Below are 20,277 nucleotides of genomic sequence, written 5' to 3' on the forward strand. Positions count from 1 at the left end.
TCCCGCTCTTACTCTCTCTGTGTCTCTCAAAAAATGAATAAACGTTAAAAAAAATTTTAAAAATAATAATTATAATAAGAGCTGCTGAATAGTGCCTATGTTCTAGATGCTTATATAACATTATCTCATATAATCCTAATGGCAGTCCTATGAGATTATTATCTCTATTTTATAAACAAGTAAACTGAAACCCAAAGTTGCTCATTACCATTCCTGAAGTCCTAGACCCAGTAGGAACTAGAAGAGCATGTAAATGTTAATGCTGGGATTTGAACCCTCATCTGTTTGGAATTTTATTCTCCACCTCCTCCCCACCCCCACAGGGAGCTTTCCATATGGCAGAAAAATATAGAACAAGTTGGAGGGGTTGGTCACTGGGGTCTTGGGTGTGTCTCTAGTAGACTCCGCCCCGGGCAGGTGCCATCACCCCGGGTCCCGAAGGCACTCCTCGCTCCAGGCTGCCGCTGGGAGGTGGGTGCGTGAGCACCGAGTCGGGACGGGAGCCGGGGGCCGGCGCCAGAAGACCGACGGCCAGTGCCTAGCTCGACCTCGCTGCGCGCTCTCATTTCTTCCTCTCCGGGAAAAGCTCCCCGCGGCCTCTCAAGTCCTCAAATGGACCACAAGGCTCTGGTGCCCGAGGGGAGGAGGAAGGCGACGGTGTCCCCGAGAGCCGGTCGCACACGCGCGCTCTCACCAGCTCAGCTTGCAGCCCGGCCACGGCGCTCTAGACGCTCGGGTTTCTGCTCCTCCTGCGCCTCCGCTTCCGCCTCCGCCGGGGGGCGCCGGGAGCACCCTCGCGGCACAGCCAGCTGGAAGGCGCCCGCGAGCCGCCGCCTGAGGTCTTCCGGCAGCCGGCATGGGGGCGACGGGGGCCTCCTCCTGGCGGTCCGTGCGCTTGCTGCCCCCGGGGGAGCCGCGCGTCGGGCAAGGGCCTCGGGGCCAAAGCCCAACACTGACTGGGACTCCGTGGGGTCCCCGGGAAGTCGCTTCTCTGCGGCTGCCGGAGTCCCCGGGGCCCATTCCAGAGGCGGCGGGGCCCATTCCAGGCATGTATTGCTAACCGTTGGTTTCCAAGTGCGAGAATTAGGGCGGGTGAGGGCGGGGACGGGGGTAACTAACAGAACCGACGAGACCGCTGGCAAGTGGGACGCCGCTGTCGCTCAGCCCCTCGGAGGCGCTTCCTTTCTCCCAGATTCATCTCTGGCCTTCCTCCCCTTTTAGCGGCAATCGGAGGAGGTGGTTCCCCGTAACTCCGCGAAGAGGTTGCAACTGGATCACTTCTTGCTCCTTGGAGTGTCTAAGAGGAAGACTTGTATCTCTCCAGGTAGGTGGAAGTTGAGGTACAGACAGAAGGTTTGGGACCAAACGTAGAATATCTTGTCACAAAGTCTGCCCCAGTTGCCTTGATTACTGAATACTCCATTCCTGTAAAATATGTTTTTCTGACTTTTCTCCTGTCGGTTAGGCACTGTGGCCTGGTGTTGGGGGTTTAAAGTCTAATTAGGCCCTTAACCTCTCCACAGGTGTTGCTCACAGTCTGGGAAGTTGTCTCTCTGAGTTAGGAAGAATAGCCTTTCCACGTGCCCAACAGTGCAGAAAGCACTTGATATTCAGAAACTCTGTGCTCCTTTTTATATTTGACTTTCTGCCGCTTTCACGAAGTTTATGAAGGGGCTGAAATGAACCATGAAAATTCCTCTTACCCCAACATGTGTTGTCTCATAGTTCCCAATTCAGTGTAATCATGTGCTAGTATGACTTGTATGTCCTCTTTCAATGAGCATAATCAACTGCCTCATTTTGATCTAATGGAGAATTTCTAAAAAGAAACAATCAAAACCTTTGTGTTTTCACGAACACAGTCCCCCCACTCCCCTCCAAAAAATGTGGCAGAGATGTTCATACAGTACTCTTATCTTACTCATTTGTTCAGTAAAGATCTACAAGTCCCCTGCAACGATCTAGGTTCGTGGTAGGCACTGAAGGCAATAAGAACTATTTTTTATTAGTGCTTACCATGTGCCAGGCACTTCTCATGTACTCATTTATTCTTCACAACAGTCCTGTGAGGGAGGTACTGTTAGTTTCTGCATTTTACAGATGAGGCATCTAAGGCAGAGGTTAAGCTGTGTGCCAAAGATCGCAATGCTGGTTAAATGGTCTAGTGGGGATTTGCACCTAGGAAGGCTGCTTTGTGCTGTAAACCACTGGACCACACCTAGGTATGCACACTGCCTCCTCAAGAGGGAAAAGTAGTTGCTCAATTTATATGTTGCATGAGGTGTTCAAACTCCCTATGCTCATAAAATTCAGCTCTACTAAAATGGTTTAAGGCTTTGACTAGATAAGGAGGAATTCAGATTACCAAATTAGCCTCTGTGGCTAATTTGCCAAATTCAACATCTTAACAATAGTTTACAATCTAAGCACAAATACCTATCATTGTATGTTGTTTCATAAAGATTTTCTAGAAATATTCGAAGATGGGTTATTTCTATGTTTAAAATGAGTTTTCTGCCATGATTTTTCACTTCTGTTTCCAGATCATTTACTTCAACAAGAACTTCAGGTAAGTTTGACTTACTTCAACAGCAAACGGGGCCTATTTGTTCAGTGTTAAGTATTATACCATGAATAAGACACAGATTTTACCCTCCAGAAGCTAAAACCTGGAGGAGCAAATTCATTTATTCATTCTGCAATATTTAATCAATGTCTTATTATATACCAGGCATTATACAAGGTGCTCAGGCTGGAAAGGTAAACCAGAAAGACAAAATGGTATTTTAAAATAGACTGGAGTTATCAAAAATTAATAATTTCCTCCCATAGATTGATTTTTTCAGCTACAGTGTATCTTGAATTTTACAATTTTTTGGTAGAAGTGAATTGAAGCATTGGTGAATTAGAGTGACTATAACGTGTAGAGACATTTTAGTTAGGAAATGTAGTTATCCGTTGCTGTATTACAAATCACCCCCAAATTTATTGGCTTAAAACAACAATAAATGTTTATGATCTCTCACATTTTCTGTGAGAAGAATTTGAAAAAAGCTAAGGTTATGATCTGAGACTTTCATAGCATGGTAGTCAAATGTCACCAAAACTGTGGTCATTTGAAGCTGGATGTGATTGGGGTTGGTGGATGATCTACGTGGAAGATGTATCACTCACATGGCAGGCATTGGTGCTGATGGTGAGCAGGTGACCTCATTCCTCTCCTTGGGAACCGTTTCCCAGAACTGCTTGAGTGTCCTCATACTATGGTGCCCACCCTTCCTTAGAACAAGACAGAGAGATCAAGAATAAGCCAGATAGAAGCTCTTTGTTTCCTGAACTACATTTTTATGACTAGTCTTAGAAGTTACACAGATTCACTTCCACCACTGTTTATTCTGTTTATTAGAATAAAGTCTTTAAGTCTGGACTACATTCAAATGGAGGGAAATTAGGCTCCACCTTTTCAAGTGTCTCAAAAACTTTGCAGATGTATTTTTAATTTTCCATGGGAAAAATATATGCAAACGATTCAAATGACTGCTGACTTCCTGTTAGAAAAATTGAAAGCTAGAAGATATTAGGACAATATTTTTTAGATTTAGAAAGGAAAAATTTGGGCCACCTGGGTTACTCAGTTGGTTGAGCATCCAACTCTTGATTTCAGCTCAGGTCATGATCCCAGGGTCATGGGATCGAGCCCTGTCTTGGGCTTAATGCTGAGGGTGGAGCCTGCTTAAGATTCTCTCTCTCTCTCTCTCTCTCTCTCTCCCTCCCTCCCTCTCTCTCCCTCTCCCTCCCTCCCTCTCCCCTCCCCCTCCCTCTCTCCCTCCACCACCCCCCACCCCTCTCCCCTGCTCATGCTCTCTCTTTCTCTCAAAAGAAAAAGAAGGGGCACCTGGGTGACTCAGTTGATTAAGCATCTGACTTTGGCTCAGGTCATGATCTTGCAGTTTGTGAGTTTGAGCCCCACATTGGGCTCTGTGCTGTACAGCTCAGAACCTGGAGCCTGGTTCCAATTCTGTGTCTCCCTCTCTCTACCCGTCCCCTGTTCGTGCTCTGTCTCTTAATAATAAATAAATGTTAAAAAAAATTTTTAAGAAAAAAAGAAAGATTTAACAGATATTTTTATATCCAGCAAAAATATCCTTCAAAGGCAAAATAAACATGTTTTGATGTAGCAGAAAACTAAGAAAATTTCTTACCAGTCTAACTGAAGGAAACACCCCAGGCTGAAGTAAAATGATAGGAGAGGAAAACTTAAACCTTTACAAAGGAATGAGGAGCATAAGAAATTATAAATGTCTGTGTATATATATAAATGACTTTCATTCCTGTTTTTCAAAAAATATATGACTTTACACCCAACGTGGGGCTCAGACTTATGACCCCAAGATCAAGGGTCACATGTTCCATCAATTGAGCTAGCCAGCCAAATTATGAAAACAGCCCATGTCCATCAATTGCTGAATGGATAAAGAAGATGTGAGATATATAGATAGATTAGATATAGATATAGATATAGATATAGATATAGATATTATGGATATAGATATTATGGATATAGATATTATGGATATATATCTCTCTATATATGTATATGTATGTGTGTCTATATATGTATGTATATATGTATCTATATACATATATATACCTACACACACATATATATGTGTGTGTATATATATATAGATACATACATACAATGGAATATTACTCAGCCATAAAAAAGAATGAAATCTTACCATTTGCAATGAAGTAGACAGAGCTAGAGAGAACTAAGTGAAATAAGTCAGTGAGAGAAAGACAAATACCATATGATTTCACTCATATGTGGAATTTAAGAAACAAAACAATGGGCAAGGGGAAAACAAGAGGGAAGGGGCAAAGAAATAGGCTCTTAATTATAAAGAAGAAACCGATGGTTACCTCTTGAGGATAAATGGAGCTATGTATTTTATGTGAAGTGGTATGGTATTGATCCTATGTGCACTGTAAAACATTAAGAGCATATATTTTACAGTCTAGAGCAACCACCAAAAAATAGTGCAAAGAGTTACAGCTAAAATACTGATAGAATGGGTATCTGTGTAGAAAATTTAAAAAAATCAACAGAAAAACTTCTGGAACTAAGAAGCAGTTACATCAAGTTGGCAGGATACAAGTAGAATATACAAAAGTTAATCACTTTCCTATATACCAGCAATGAACAAGTGGAATTTGAAATGTAAAGCACACATTACCACTTACATTAGCACCAAAAAAAAAAAAAAAAAAAAGAGAGAGAGAGAGAGAGAGAGAGAAATACTTAGGTATAAATCTAATAAAATATGTACAAGATCTATATCAGAAAAACTACAAAACTGAAAAAATGAAACTTAGCTAAATAAATGGAGAGATATTCCATGTTCCTGGACAGGAATACTCAATATTGACAAGATGCCAGTTCTTCGAACTTTATCTATAGATTCAATGCAATACCAAACAAAATCTCAGCAAATTATTTTGTGCATTCCAACAAACTGGTTCTAAGTTTATATAGAATTTCAGAATACCCAGAATAGCCAACATAATATTAAAGGAGAAGAGCATAATTTGAAGACTTATACTACCTGACTATAAGACTTAATATAAAGCTACAGTAATCAAAAGAGTGTGGTATTGACAAAAGAATGGACATATAGATCAGTGGGACAGAACAGAGAGCCCATAAATACATCCACATAAATACAGGCAGCTGATCTTTGACAAAAGAGGAAAGACAACACAATGGAGAAAATGCAGTCTTTTCAATAAATAGTCATGGAACAACTGGACTTCCATATGCCAAAAAGAAGAAAAAAAAAAGAATGTAGACCTAGACTTACAACCTTCACAAAAATTAATTCAAAATGAATCATAGTCCTAAATGTAAAATGCAAACTATACTACTTTTAGAAGATAAAAGAAAATTTAGATGACTTTGGATATAGTGATGACTTTTTAGATATAATATCAAAGGCACAATCCATAAAAGAAATACAAACCTGAACTTCATTAAAATTAAACTTCTGCTTTGTGAAACACACTATCAAGAAAATGAGAAGACAAGCCACAGACTGGGAGAAAAGATTTGCAAAATATGTATCTGATAAAAGTCTGTGATCCAAAATATGCAAATCACTCTTAAAATTCAACAATAAGAAAATAACCCAGTTAAAAAGTGGGTAAAAGACCTGGGCACCTCATCAAAGATACACAGAAAACAAGCATGTAAGAAGATGCTCATTGCATGTCATTATGGAATTGCAAATTAAAACAGAATTGAGATATCAATATCCACTGATTAGAATGGCCAAAATCAAAAACACTTACAACACCAAATGCTGGCAAGCATGTGGTACAATAGGCACCTTCATTCATTGATGCTGGGAATGCAAAATGGTAAAGCCACTTTGGAAAATAGTTTGGCAATTTCTTACAAAACTGAGTGTACTCTTACCAAATAATCCACCAATAATGCTCCTTAGTATTTGTATGAAGAAGTTAAAAATACATCCACACAAAAACCTGAACATAAATGTTTTTAGCAGCTTTCTTCATAATTGCCAATATTTGCAAACAGCCAAGATATCATATAGTAGGTAGATGGACAAATTGTGGTACACTCAGGTAATGGAATTCTAAAAAGAAATGAGCTATCATTTCTTTTTATTCAGCTAAAAAGAAATGAGCTATCAAGCCATGAAAAGACATAGAGGAACCTTAAATTTATATTGCTAATTGAAAGAACCCAATCTGAAAAGGGTGTATACTGTATAATTCCAATTGTATAACATTCTGGAAAAGGCAAAATTATGGAGACAGTAAACAGATCAGTGGTTGCAGGAGTTGGAGGGGGAGGGATGACTAGGCAGAGCATATTGACTTTTAGGGCAGTAAAACTATTCTGTATGATACTTCAATGGTGGATGCGTGTCATTATACCTTTGTCAAAATTCATAGGATGTATAACATCAAGAGTGAACCCTAATGTAAACTATGGGTTTTGGGTGATAATGATGTGTCAGTGTAAGTTCATCAGTTGTAACAAATGTACCATTTTGGTGAAAGATGTTGATAGTGGGGAGTTTATGTAGCTGGAGAGAGGCAGGAGTACTGGAGACTCTTTGTACTTTTGGCTTAATTTGTGAATCTAAAACTGCTCTAAAAATAAAGTCTGTTTTTTTAAGCCATTAGGTAAACTAAAATGGTTTTCTAAAAACATTAAATTAATCCAAAATGAGGTAGGAAATGGGGTACAGAGAATCAAAGCAGAAAGGGAACAAACATAAAACAAGTAAAATGATCTAAATTAGATCATATCAAAAATTACATTAAATATTAATGTCCTAAATATTCCAACTAAAAGGTAGAGATGACAAAAGCAAGAAACAAGTATATTCTTCCTAAAAGGGATGCAGTTTGTTTTTAATTACTTTTTTTTACAGGGGAGATGCACTTTAGATACAAAGATACAACTTCTGTGTCTTGTAAAGATAGAGTAACATGAACTAGATTTATTCTCTATTCTGAAACAACCAAGAAACACAAAATATATGATAGAACAGACTTTATGACACTGGATATCAGGCAAAGAAGGACAGTGGTCCCTGAAGGAAGTTTTTGTGAGCATCCTTCTGAGCCTTGCTTACTGATTCCTCTCATCTTTGAGTTTTTTATATTTAGAATGTTTTCATGTTTTCTTCTTGTACCTCTTCTCTTTTCTTTCTCTTCTCACTGCATAGTGACTTCATCTTGTGTTATGGCTTTTATTACTATCTATATGGTATGCCAACATCTCAAACTTGTATCTTTAGGTCAGATCTCTCTTCTAACTCTATCTTTACCCTTGGATTTTCAGCTTAATATATCTCACTCTTAAATCTTGATTCCCCACATCCCTTATATATATTCTAATTTCAGTCCCCCATCCCCATAGAATGGAAATTAAATTCTGTCAGTTACTCAGAATACAAAATTTGGAATCACCCACAATTTGCTTCTCCCTCTTTCACCCTACATGCAGTTTATCAACATGGCTGTACTTTATGAAAGATCCAAAATCAAAGAGTGTCTAACTGCTACCATTCTAGACTAATCTTCCCACTCCCTGTTATCCAGACTATTGGCATAGGGTCTTACCCTGCATAATTACCCTTATTTTTCTTCCCTACATTGTTCACCTTGAAGAAGATCATGCCACCTCATTCAAAATCTTCAGTGTGTTCCCATCTTAGAATAAAGTCCAATGTTCTGCCATAGCCTACAAGGTTCTTCCTAATTCACCCCATATGGCATTTCTTCCATTTCTCTGATCTCATCTCCTTCTTCTCTTTCCTTCACTTACTCCACCCCAGCCACCTGGTCTCTATGCTGTTCTCATCTCAGTGCTTTTGAAATTGTTGTTCCTTTTGCCTAGAATTCTCTTTTCCCAGTTATGTGGATGGCTAGTTCCCTTACTGTGTTCAGGTCTGTGCTCAAATATTGCCTCATCAGAGAGGCTTTCCCTGATCTAGTGTATATACATGCCTCCATTTTCGTCATTCTTTGTGTCTTTATCCTGCTTTTTCTCTCTTAACACACCAACTGTCATATATTTGTTTCCTATTCTATTGTTTATTTTCTCCTAATAGAACATAATCTCCATGAGAACAGATATTTTCTTGTTAACTATATCCCCCATGCCTAAAATGGTACCTACACTTAATAGGCACTACATAAAATTTTGTTAAGTGAATGAAAAAGAGAGAAGGAAAGAGAAAGAAAACAGCAGAATAGTGGGAAAGGAGGAAGGGGAAACAGAGAAGGAGGAAGGCACTGACTAGGCTAGCACCTGAAGCAAACGTGTAAGTTAATGAAATTTTCCACAGTGAGTCCAAAATGGTAAGTCAGGCTTGCTTGAGAAGAGTACAGTATCTTCTAATGAAAAGAAAAAGAACTGGCCTTGAAGCATATTTTATCAGTGTACTTGTATAAAGTGGATCACATGATTCATTGAGAGGTCATGACATCAACTCCAAATGCAACAAGCTGTCAGTCTCTGAACTCAGCAGTCTCAGCCAACTTTCGGAAATCATGTAATATCTGGAATTATGTGGTCTGTATGTCTCTTTTTCATTTTTGCTTCTTAAGGACAGTTTCTGGATCTTCATTACCTTTTCGTCCTTTCTAGAAACTAGCACAATGTTAGCATAAAAGATACACGTAAATATTGGTTAAACTGAATGATACAGCAGGGGCAATTAACATTCATAGAGCATTTCTTAAGCATTAGATAGATGTGGACACAGATACAAGTACAGATGCAGATATATACGTGTATACACACACACACACACACACACACACATAAATGTAGCATACAGATGCCCTACAGATATGGCACAGATACAGATAGGTATACAATTCATTTAGCCACAAAAATTCTGTGTTAGATTGTTTTGTTTGTTTTGTTTTGTTTTGTTTTCAGATGGAAACCTGAGGTTCAAAGAAAGTAAGAAACTTGCCGAAGGTCACATAGTAGGCAGGGAAACAGCTGAGGTAGGATTTGACTCCAGATCCAGGTGGCTCCAAGGGTTATGCTCTTTCCCTTATACCACATCAAGCCTTAAAACTCAGCTAAAGGAGGTTGAAAGTTAAATTTTGTTTATTCCTATTACCTAGACCAATCTTCCTTAGCTCCCTTCCTAATTCATGCAGAACAGCAGCCAAACAAAAGCCTGAAACTCCTTACACAAAAGCCCAATTGTCTCTCTGAATCTTCTTACATAAATTCATCATTTAATATCTACCTTTGTTGCAACTCATTTCTTATCTTTTTTTCCTGCCTGTTCACCTTTCCCTAGGAAACCTAGTCCCCAGTTCTTTTATGTGTTCTTTTTTTTTTAATTTTTTTTTAATGTTTATTTATTTTTGAGACAGAGAGAGACAGAGCATGAACGGGGGAGGGTCAGAGAGAGGGAGACACAGAATCCGAAACAGGCTCCAGGCTCTGAGCTGTCAGCACAGAGCCCAACGCGGGGCTCGAACTCACGGACCGCGAGATCATGACCTGAGCCAAAGTCGGCCGCTCAACCAACTGAGCCACCCAGGCGCCCCTTTTATGTGTTCTTTAGCTGTGCCTTAGGAACCTTAGATCTAATTCCACTTCTTTGCCTTGTCTTCAACCATCCCTTGACAATTATTCTTTTGAGCAATGGGCCCTGTGTTTTCCAACTGCAAACAGAATGTCTCTGAGTGCTCTGTGCAAAAAGAAAAAAAAAATATTTCTCTAGGCATCAGAGAGAGGAAATTTTCCTTATAAGGCTTAAAACAAATACTTGTAATTTTTTCAGTGAACAGTTTAGTGGCTTGAGCCATTTGAAAGTGTTTGGGGAACACAGTCATGTTGTCTTCCGGCTGGCAAAAATTCCTTATTGTTTATGGAATGTCCAAAATGTAGTCATTGTCTTTCTAGGACAGTTTTCCAGAACTCTGTAGTCAAAATGCTGGTTTCAAATCCCAGTTTCACATGTTGCTAGCCACGTGACTTTGTATAAGCTGTCTGGGTTGATTGTTCACAAGTAAAATGAGAATAATCTTTTCTTTCTCACTTGGTTGCTGAGTAGATTAAAGTACCCAAGAGTGCACTGCACCAAATAGGATCTTTATAAATGTGGTTCTTCCATCTGACATAAGGGATGTGAGTGGGGTTCTTGCCATAGGCACATGTTTCTGAACATTGCGTCAATGAACATCACAGTACTATGTGATCTAAAAGATCCAGGAGAATTGGTGTTAGGATTATGAGGGAAACTGAATGAGGTCTGACCTACAACAGTGAAATTGAGTTGGACAATGCCCATTCCAGTGGGTTGGATGACCATTTTAAATTGTCAGTGATCATATAGGACACATTTAATCATGCCCATCGCATCTTCTAACTGTGTATGGTAAGTTGTGTTACTGTTCAAGATATTCTCTGTCTCTTATGGCAGGAAGATTATATTTCTCCACTCCACTGACCTCAAGCTTGGTCACAGGATTTGCTTAACTGAGTAAACTGTGAGCAGAAGGGACATATGCAGTTTCCCAGTGACATCTTTGGTGCCATCACACAATCCACCTTTTCTTTTCCTTCAGTGTCTTAGGGCAGGCAGCTCCTTCATCCCGGGTCCTGAAATGAAGATAGCATCAAGCAGAGTGGAAGCTGGCCTGTCATGAATATATAGCTTGATTGAGAAATAAACATATGTAGTAATTCAAGGAGGTTAGGATGTTTGCTTTCTTGAAAGCCCTGGTATCAGTTTCTCTGAAAGTAGTATGCAAAAGTAAGCATCCAGAAGACTCAGTTTTATCTAGTAAATAGAAGTTTTACTGAATAGTTTCTGTAGAGATGCACAGAAGCTTATTTGCCTCAAACAAGAAAAATCTAGTTCTTGTAAGGTACAAAGCATTTCTAGTGTCTGTCCAAATACATTTGCTCTTTTATTAGATGAATTTAAATGACTTATGAAAGTCATGTATGAAATATAGATAACAGTAACTTTTTTATTGACAGAGAATATATTAAAGCTCATATTCAGGATACTGTATAATTTTAGACTGTCAGTTTATAGTCTGAAAAGAATATCACAACTTCATTTCTATAGCAAGTATAAAAAGAGATATGTTTCTTTTAATATAGCATTGGCTGTTTATCTTCTCTTCATGCTCTGTATCTTGAAGACATTTCAATTACAGCCTTTTTCTAAGATTCAACTAAACATGACACCAGAAAGTCATAGAAACTAGAAAACTTATGGCACTTTTCTGTAGGGCCTTTTGTGTACTGTGACATTCAAGAGTTTTGAGACATAGAATAAATGTCAAATTTGTCCAAACAGCTTTAATAAATATATTTTAGAATAAGATATACAAGTTAACTATTTTCTTTGGCAATTTCAATTCTAAGAATAGTTATTAGTACTCAAGAAGCAATATCTGCTGGAAAACATTGCTACCTCATTTTAAGATTTAATTTTCTTTTCAGTAAAATCAAAATATTATGGAATCATCATAAACGTTTGTTGAACTGTACTTAGTGCAATGCACCATTCAAAGAATACCCAAGCAAGGAAGTATGTTAACAAATGCATTCCTTTTGTAACTGATGACACAACTTGATTGAAATGGCGATAACTGACAGAAATGGTTTTAGTATTGGAGGTAGGCAGCCTTTAAAATGGTCTCTTGGAATGGGATGTTATTTCTAAGATTAGGTTTACAAAAAGAGTGAATTTTATGTCCTTTCTTGCTTGTTCTGAAGAAAGCCAGCTGTTGTACAGTGAGCTGATCTATGGAGAGGCCCATGTAGCAAGGAATAGAGGGAGGCCCCTGGTCAGGAGCCACTGAGAAACTGAAGTCTTCAATCCAGTAGCCATGAGGGACTGAATCTTGGCACAACCATGTGCATGAGTTTGAATGACAATCCTCCCCCAGTCAAGCCTCCAAATGACACTGTAGCTCCATCCAACACCTTGATTGCATCCTTACAAGAGAATGCGAAATCCCTGAACACAGAAATGTCAAGATAATAAATATTTATTATTTTAAGCTTGTAAAGTTTAACTTTTTTAATTAAAAACAAACTTTATTGAGATGTGACTGACATGCAGAAAATTGAACATATTTAATATGTACAACTTGATGAGTTTGGACTTAAGTATACACTCATGAGACCATCACCACAATCTATGCCATAAACATATCCATCACTTCCAAAAATTTACTCCTTTCCTCTTTTATTATTTGTGATAAGAACACAACATATGATCTACTCTCATCAAAAATTTAAGTGTTTGGATTAATTATAGGATTAAGTTTGGATTAAGTAAGTATAGGATTATTAACTATAAGCTTTATGCTGTACAGTGGATCTTGAGGATTTATTCATTTTATATAAAGGAAACTGTGTATGCCATATACCCCATTGCCCACTCCTCTAGCCCCTGAACACCACCATTCTACTCTGTTTTTGAGTTTGACTATTTTAGGTTCCTCATAAGTGGTATTATGTAGAATATGTCCTTCTGTCTCCAGTTTATTTCACTTAGCATGATGTCTTCCAGGTTCATCTGTGGTAGGTTCATCTGTGTTGTCACAAATGGCAGGATTTTCTTCTCATGGCTAAATAATATTCCTGTGTGTGTGTGTGTACACTATATATTTTTTTTATCCATCTATCTATTAATGGGCATAAAGGTTGCTACCATGTCTTGGCTATTGTGAATAATGCTGCAGTGAACATGGGAGTGCAGATATCACTTTCAGAGCCTGATTTAACTTCCTTTGTGTACATACCCAGAAGCGGGATTGCCAGATCATAATGTAGTTCTATTTTTAATTTTTTGAGGAACCTCCATTACTGTTTTTCCATAATGGCTATAACAATTTACATACCCACCAACAGTGCACAAGGGTTCCCTTTTTGCAACACTCCTGCCAACACTTGTTATCTTTGCTTTTGTTTTGATAATAGCCATCTTAACATGTGTGAAGTTTTATCTCATTGTGGTTTTGTTTGTATTTCCCTGAGGATTAGTGATGTTGAGCACCTTTTCATATTCTTGTTGGTCATTTGAATGTCTTCTTTGAAGAAATGTCTATTCACTTCCTTTGTTTATTTTTTAATTAGGCTATTTTGGCTTTTGCTGTTGAGTTGTATAAGTTCCTTATATTTTTTCAATATTAATCCTCTGTCAGATGTATAGTTTGCAAATATTTTCTCTGATTCCATAGGTTGTCTTTACATAGTGTTGATTGTTTTCTTTGCTGTGCAGAAGCTTTTCAGTTTGATGTAATCCCTTTTGTCTATTTTTGGTTTTCTTGCCAATGTTTCTGGTGTAATATCCAAGAAATCATTGCCAAGACCAATGTCAAGAAGCTTTGCCCCTATGTTTTCTTCTATGAGTTTTGTGGTTTCAGGTCTAACACTTAAGTCTTTAATCTATTTTGAATTAACTCTTGTGTATGGTGTAAAATAAGGGTCCAATTTTATTCTTTCACATGTAGATACCCAGTTTTCCCAACACCATTTATTGAAGAAACTATCCTTTCTCCATTATGCATTCTTGGCACCCTTGTTGAAGACAAGTTCTTAATTATCTACACGTTTATTTATAAGCTCTCTATCTGTTCCATCAATCTATATGTCTGTTTTTATATCAGTACCATACTGTTTTGATTATGTAGCTTTATAATATGTTTTGATATCAGGAAGTATGCCTCCAGCTTTGTTGTTCTTGCTCAAAATTGCTTTCGCTATTTTGGGTCTGTTGTGATTTAACATGAGTTTTAGGATTTTTTTTCTTTTTCTCTAAAAAATGCTGTTGAGATTTTTTTTAATTCTAGTTAGTTAACATACATATAATATTCGTTTCAAGTGTACAGTATAGTGACTTCAGCACTTCCATAAAACACCTTGTGCTCTTCACACGGCAAGTGCTCTTCTTAATCCCCATCACCTATCTTAGCCATCCCCCACCCAGTTTCCTTCTGGTAATCATCAGTTTGTTCTCTATAGTTGAGAGTCTGTTTTTTGGTTTGCCTCCCTCTCTTTTCCCCCCGCCTTTGTTTTGTATTTCTTAAACTCCACATATGAGTGAAATAATACGGAATTTGTTTTTCTCTGACTTATTTCGCTTAGCATAATACTTTCTAGCTCTATCCATGTTGTTGCAAATGGCAAGATTTCATTCTTTTTTATGACTGAATAATATTCCATTATATATACATACATACCACATCTTCTTATCCATGCATCAGTTGATGGACATTTGGGCTCTGTCCACAATTTGGCTATGGTAGATAATACTGCTATAAACATCAGGATGCATGTATCCCTTTGAATTAGCATTTTTGTATTCTTTTGGTGAATACCTAACAGTGCAATTGCCAGATGGTAAATTAGTTCTATTTTTAACTTTTTGAGGAAACTCTGTACTGTTTTTTCCAGAGCGGCTGTACCAGTTTGCATTCCACCAACAGTACAAGAGGATTCCCTTTCTCCACACCCTCACCAGCACTTATTGTTTCTTGTATTGTTGATTTTATACATTCTGACAAGTGTGAAGTGATTTCTCATTGTAGTTTTGATTTGTATTTGCCTGATGATGAGTGATGTTGATCATCTTTTCATGTGTCTGTTAGCCATCTCTGTGTCTTCTTTAGAAAAATGTCTATTCAGGGGCGCCTGGGTGGCGCAGTCGGTTAAGCGTCCGACTTCAGCCAGGTCACGATCTCGCGGTCCGTGAGTTCGAGCCCCGCGTCGGGCTCTGGGCTGATGGCTCAGAGCCTGGAGCCTGTTTCTGATTCTGTGTCTCCCTCTCTCTCTGCCCCTCCCCCGTTCATGCTCTGTCTCTCTCTCTCCCAAAAATAAATGTTGAAAAAAAAAATGTCTATTCATGCCCACTTTTAATTGCATTATTTGTTTTTTGAGTGTTGAGTTTTATAAGTTCTTTATGTATTTTGGATACTAACTTTATTGGATATGTCATTTGCAAATATCTTCTCTCCTTCCATAGACTGCCTTTTAGTTTTATTTATTGTCTCTTTTGCTGTGCAGAAGCTTTTTACCTTAATGAGGTCCCAATAGTTTATTTTTGCTTTTGTTTCCCTTGCCTCCAGAGAGGCACCTAGAAAGAAGCTGCTACAACCAATGTCAAAGAGTTTACTGCCTATGTTCTCCTCTAAGATTTTTATGGTTTGAATTGAAGTCTCACACTTAGGTCTCTCAACTATTTTGAATTTATTTTTGTGTGTGGTATAAGAAAGTGGTCCGATTTCATTCTTTTGCATGTTGCTTGCTTTCTAGTTTTCCCAAAACTGTTTGTTGAAGAGGCTATTTTTTTCCCATTAGAGACTCTTGCTTGCTTTGCTGAAGATTAATTGACCATATACTTGTGGGTGCTATTGGGATTTTGATAAAGGTTGCATTGAGTCTATACATCATTTTAGGTTATATGGACTTTTTTAACATACTGATTCTTCCAGTCCATAAACAAAGAATGTCTTCCCATTTATGTCTGTGTTCTTTAATATTTTCATCAGTGTTTTATACTTTTCAGTATACAGATATTTTACCTCCTTCATTTAGTTTATTACTAAGTATTTTTTTATGCTATTGTAAATGAGAGTGTCTTCCAAATTTCTTTTTCAGATAGATCACTGTTACTGTATAGAAATGCAACTGATCTTTGTGTGTTGATTTTGTATCCTGAAACTTTGCTGAATTCATTTATTAATTCAAGTAGTATTTTATGTGTTTGTGGAGTCTTTAGAGTTTTCTACATATAAGGTCATGTCATATGCAAACAGATAATTTTACTTGTTCCTTTCCAGTTTGGATAATTTTCTTTCTTTTTCTCACCTAGTATCTCTGGCTAGGACTTCCAGTATGATGTTGAATAGAAGTGGTGAGAGTGGGCATCCCTGCCCTGTTCCATATTCTATAGGGAAGTGATCAGCTTTTCACCACTGAGTACCATGTTAGCTGTGGGCTTTTATATATGGCCTTTATTATGTTTAGGAAAGTTCTTCCTATACTTGATTTGTTGAGAGCTTTTATCATGGAAAGGTTTTAAATTTTGTCAGGTTTTATCTGTATCTATTGAAATGATCATGTAATTTTTATGCTTCATTCTATCAATGTGGTATACCATATTGATTGATTTGCATATATTGAACTATCCATGCTTCCCAGGGATAAATCTACTTGGCCATGGTATATAATCCTTTTAGTTTGCTCTTTAATTCCCCTTGCTAATATTGTGTTGAGGATTTTTGTATCCAGGTTCATCAGAGATATTCGTCTATAATTTTCTTTTCACGTGGTATCTTTGTCTTGGTTTGACATCAGTGTCATTCTGACCTCATAAAATGAGTTTGGAAGTGTTCCTTTATTTTGTAAGAGTTTAAGAAGGATTGGTATTCTTTAAATATTTAATAGAATTCATCTGTAAAGCCATATGATCCTGGGCTTTTCTTTGTTGGGAGGATTTTGATTACTAATTCAATCTCCATATTTATTATTGGTCTGTTTTGGTTTTCTATTTCTTCTTGATTCAGTCTTGGCAGGTCGTATGTTTCTAGGAATATATCTATTTCTCCTAGGTTGTCCAGTTTTCTGGCATATAATTCATATTTGCTTATGATCTTTTTTTATATCTGTGGTATTGGTTATGCAGTTTCTTCTTCCATTTCTGGTTAATTTATTTGAGTCTTCTCTAATTTTTTCTCATTCTAGCTAAGGATGTGTTGAATTTATCTTTTAAAGAAAGTAAATCTTAGTTTTGTTGATTTTTTTCTATTCTCTTTCATTTTTCTGCTTTAATCCTTATTATTTCCTTCTTTATGTTAAATTTGGGCTTGATTTGTTCTTTTTTTAGTTTGTAGGGGTAAAAATTGAGGTTATTTCAATCTTCTTTTTTAAGGTAGGCATTTATCACTATCAAATTCCTTCTTAGAAGTTATTTTGCTACATTTCCCAAGTTTGTATATGTTGTGTTGAGATATTTTCTCATTTCCTTTTTGATTTCTTCTTTGACCCATTGGATATTCAATAATATGTTAATTTATATGTGTTTCTGAGTTTTTCCATTTTCATATTGTTTTTTAATTCTAGTTTCAATCCACTTTGGTCATAAAAGATGCTTGGAATTATTTCAGTATTCTTAAATTTGTTAAGTCTTGTCTTATAATCTAGCATGTGATCTATTCTAAAGAATGTTCCATGTGAGCTTAAGAAGAATATATATTTAGAATGTTTCCTCTATATTAGTGAGGTCCATTTGGTTTGTTTTGTTCAGTTCTATTGCTATTGTTATATTCCTGTCTATTTCTCCCTTCAGATATGTCAGTATTTGCTTTAAGTATTTAGGTGCTCTAATGTTAGATTTATACATATCTATAAGTGTTACATGTTCCTTTTGAACAGACTCTTTTGTCATTGACTGATGACCTCTTTGTCTTTTGTGACAGGTTTTGACTTAAAGTCTATTTTATCTGATATAAGTATAACCATTCCTGCTCTGTTTTGGTTATCCTTTGTATGGAATATCTTTTTCCATCCCTATACTTTCAGCATATGTGTTCTTAAACCTAGAGTGAGTCTTGTAGACTTCATATAATTGAATCTTATTTTTTCATCCCTTCAGCCATTATTTATCTTTTGATTGGTGATATAGAAAGTAATTATTGATTGGTAAGAACTTACTATTGTGATTTTATTCATTGTTTTTTGTCTGTTTTGTAGTTCTTTTGTTCTCTTTCCCTCTTGCTGTCTTCTTTTATGATGTGATTATTTTTATTGTGCTATACTTTGATTTTTTTTCTCATCTTTTTTATGTCTATATAGGTTTTTTTATTTGTGGTTATCATAAGGCTTGCAAAAAACTTTTGGTTGTTATAACAATCTATCTTAAGCTGATAACAACTTCAATTGTATACAAAAAGTCCTACACTTGGGATTCCAGGAAGATGGCGGCGTAGGAGGACGCTGGGCTCACCGCGCGTCCTGCTGATCAATTAGATTCCACCTACACCTGCCTAAATAACCCAGAAAACCGCCAGAGGATTAGCAGAACGGAGTCGCCGGAGCCAAGCGCAGACCAGAGGCCCACGGAAGAGGGTAGGAAGGGCGGCGAGGCGGTGCATGCTCCACGGACTGGCGGGAGGGAGCCAGGGCAGAGGGGCGGCTCGCCGGCCAAGCAGAGCCCCGGAGTCTGGCCTGCAAAAGCGGAGGGGCCTGACGGACTGTGTTCCGACAGCAAGCGCGACTTAGCGTCTGGGAGGTCATAAGTTAACAGCTCTGCTCAGAAAGCGGGAAGGCTGGAGGACAAAGGGAGGGAGAGCTGCTGAGCCCCCGGACGACAGAGCTCAGTTTGGTGGGGAACAAAGGCGCTCGCCAGCGCCATCTCCCCCGCCCATCCCCCAGCCAAAATCCCAAAGAGAACCAGTTCCTGCCAGGGAACTTCCTCGCTCTGCGCAAACACCCAACTCTGTGCTTCTGCGGAGCCAAACCTCCGGCAGCGGATCTGACTCCCTCCCGCTGCCACAGGGCCCCTCCTGAAGTGGATCACCTAAGGAGAAGCGAGCTAAGCCTGCCCCTCCAGCCCCTGTGCACCTTGCCTACCCACCCCAGCTAATACGCCAGATCCCCAGCATCACAAGCCTGGCAGTGTGCAAGTAGCCCAGACGGGCCACGCCACCCCACAGTGAATCCCGCCCCTAGGAGAGGGGAAGAGAAGGCACACACCAGTTTGACTGTGGCCCCAGCGGTGGGCTGCGGGCAGACATCAGGTCTGACTGCGACTCTGCCCACCAACTCCAGTTATACACCACAGCACAGGGGAAGTGCCCTGCAGGTCCTCACCACGCCAGGGACTATCCAAAATGACCAAGCGGAAGAATTCCCCTCAGAAGAATCTCCAGGAAATAACAACAGCTAATGAGCTGATCAAAAAGGATTTAAATAATATAACAGAAAGTGAATTTAGAATAATAGTCATAAAATTAATCGCCGGGCTTGAAAACAGTATACAGGACAGCAGAGAATCCCTTGCTACAGAGATCAAGGGACTAAGGAACAGTCATGAGGAGCTGAAAAACGCTTTAAATGAAATGCAAAACAAAATGGAGACCACCACAGCTCGGATTGAAGAGGCAGAGGAGAGAATAGGTGAACTAGAAGATAAAGTTATGGAAAATGAGGAAGCTGAGAGAAAGAGAGATAAAAAAATCCAGGAGTATGAGGGGAAAATTAGAGAACTAAGTGATACACTAAAAAGAAATAATATACGCATAATTGGTATCCCAGAGGAGGAAGAGAGAGGGAAAGGTGCTGAAGGGGTACTTGAAGAAATAATAGCTGAGAACTTCCCTGAACTGGGGAAGGAAAAAGGCATTGAAATCCAAGAGGCACAGAGAACTCCCTTCAGACGGAACCTGAATCGATCTTCTGCACGACATATCATAGTGAAACTGGCAAAATACAAGGATAAAGAGAAAATTCTGAAAGCAGCAAGGGGTAAACGTGCCCTCACATATAAAGGGAGACCTATAAGACTCGTGACTGATCTCTCTTTTGAAACTTGGCAGGCCAGAAAGAATTGGCACGAGATTTTCAGTGTGCTAGACAGAAAAAATATGCAGCCGAGAATCCTTTATCCAGCAAGTCTGTCATTTAGAATAGAAGGAGAGATAAAGGTCTTCCCAAACAAACAAAAACTGAAGGAATTTGTC

At 38.4% G+C, this 20,277-nt stretch overlaps 1 protein-coding gene across 1 annotated transcript in view; it reads left to right on the forward strand.

Annotated features, from left to right (window-relative positions):
- Positions 1-281: 281 nt before the first annotated feature.
- LOC123585557 overlaps positions 282-20,277 on the forward strand; it is a 62,021-nt gene continuing 42,025 nt past the window's right edge. Inside the window, exons 1-3 of the mRNA XM_045453856.1 lie at positions 282-1,046; positions 1,222-1,324; positions 2,544-2,569. Coding sequence (XP_045309812.1) covers positions 613-1,046; positions 1,222-1,324; positions 2,544-2,569 — 563 coding nt within the window. The 5' untranslated portion in view covers positions 282-612. The remainder of the gene's footprint in view (positions 1,047-1,221; positions 1,325-2,543; positions 2,570-20,277) is intronic.

This window comes from Leopardus geoffroyi, chromosome C3 (genome assembly GCF_018350155.1).
Source record: "Leopardus geoffroyi isolate Oge1 chromosome C3, O.geoffroyi_Oge1_pat1.0, whole genome shotgun sequence".
Taxonomy (NCBI): domain Eukaryota; kingdom Metazoa; phylum Chordata; class Mammalia; order Carnivora; family Felidae; genus Leopardus; species Leopardus geoffroyi.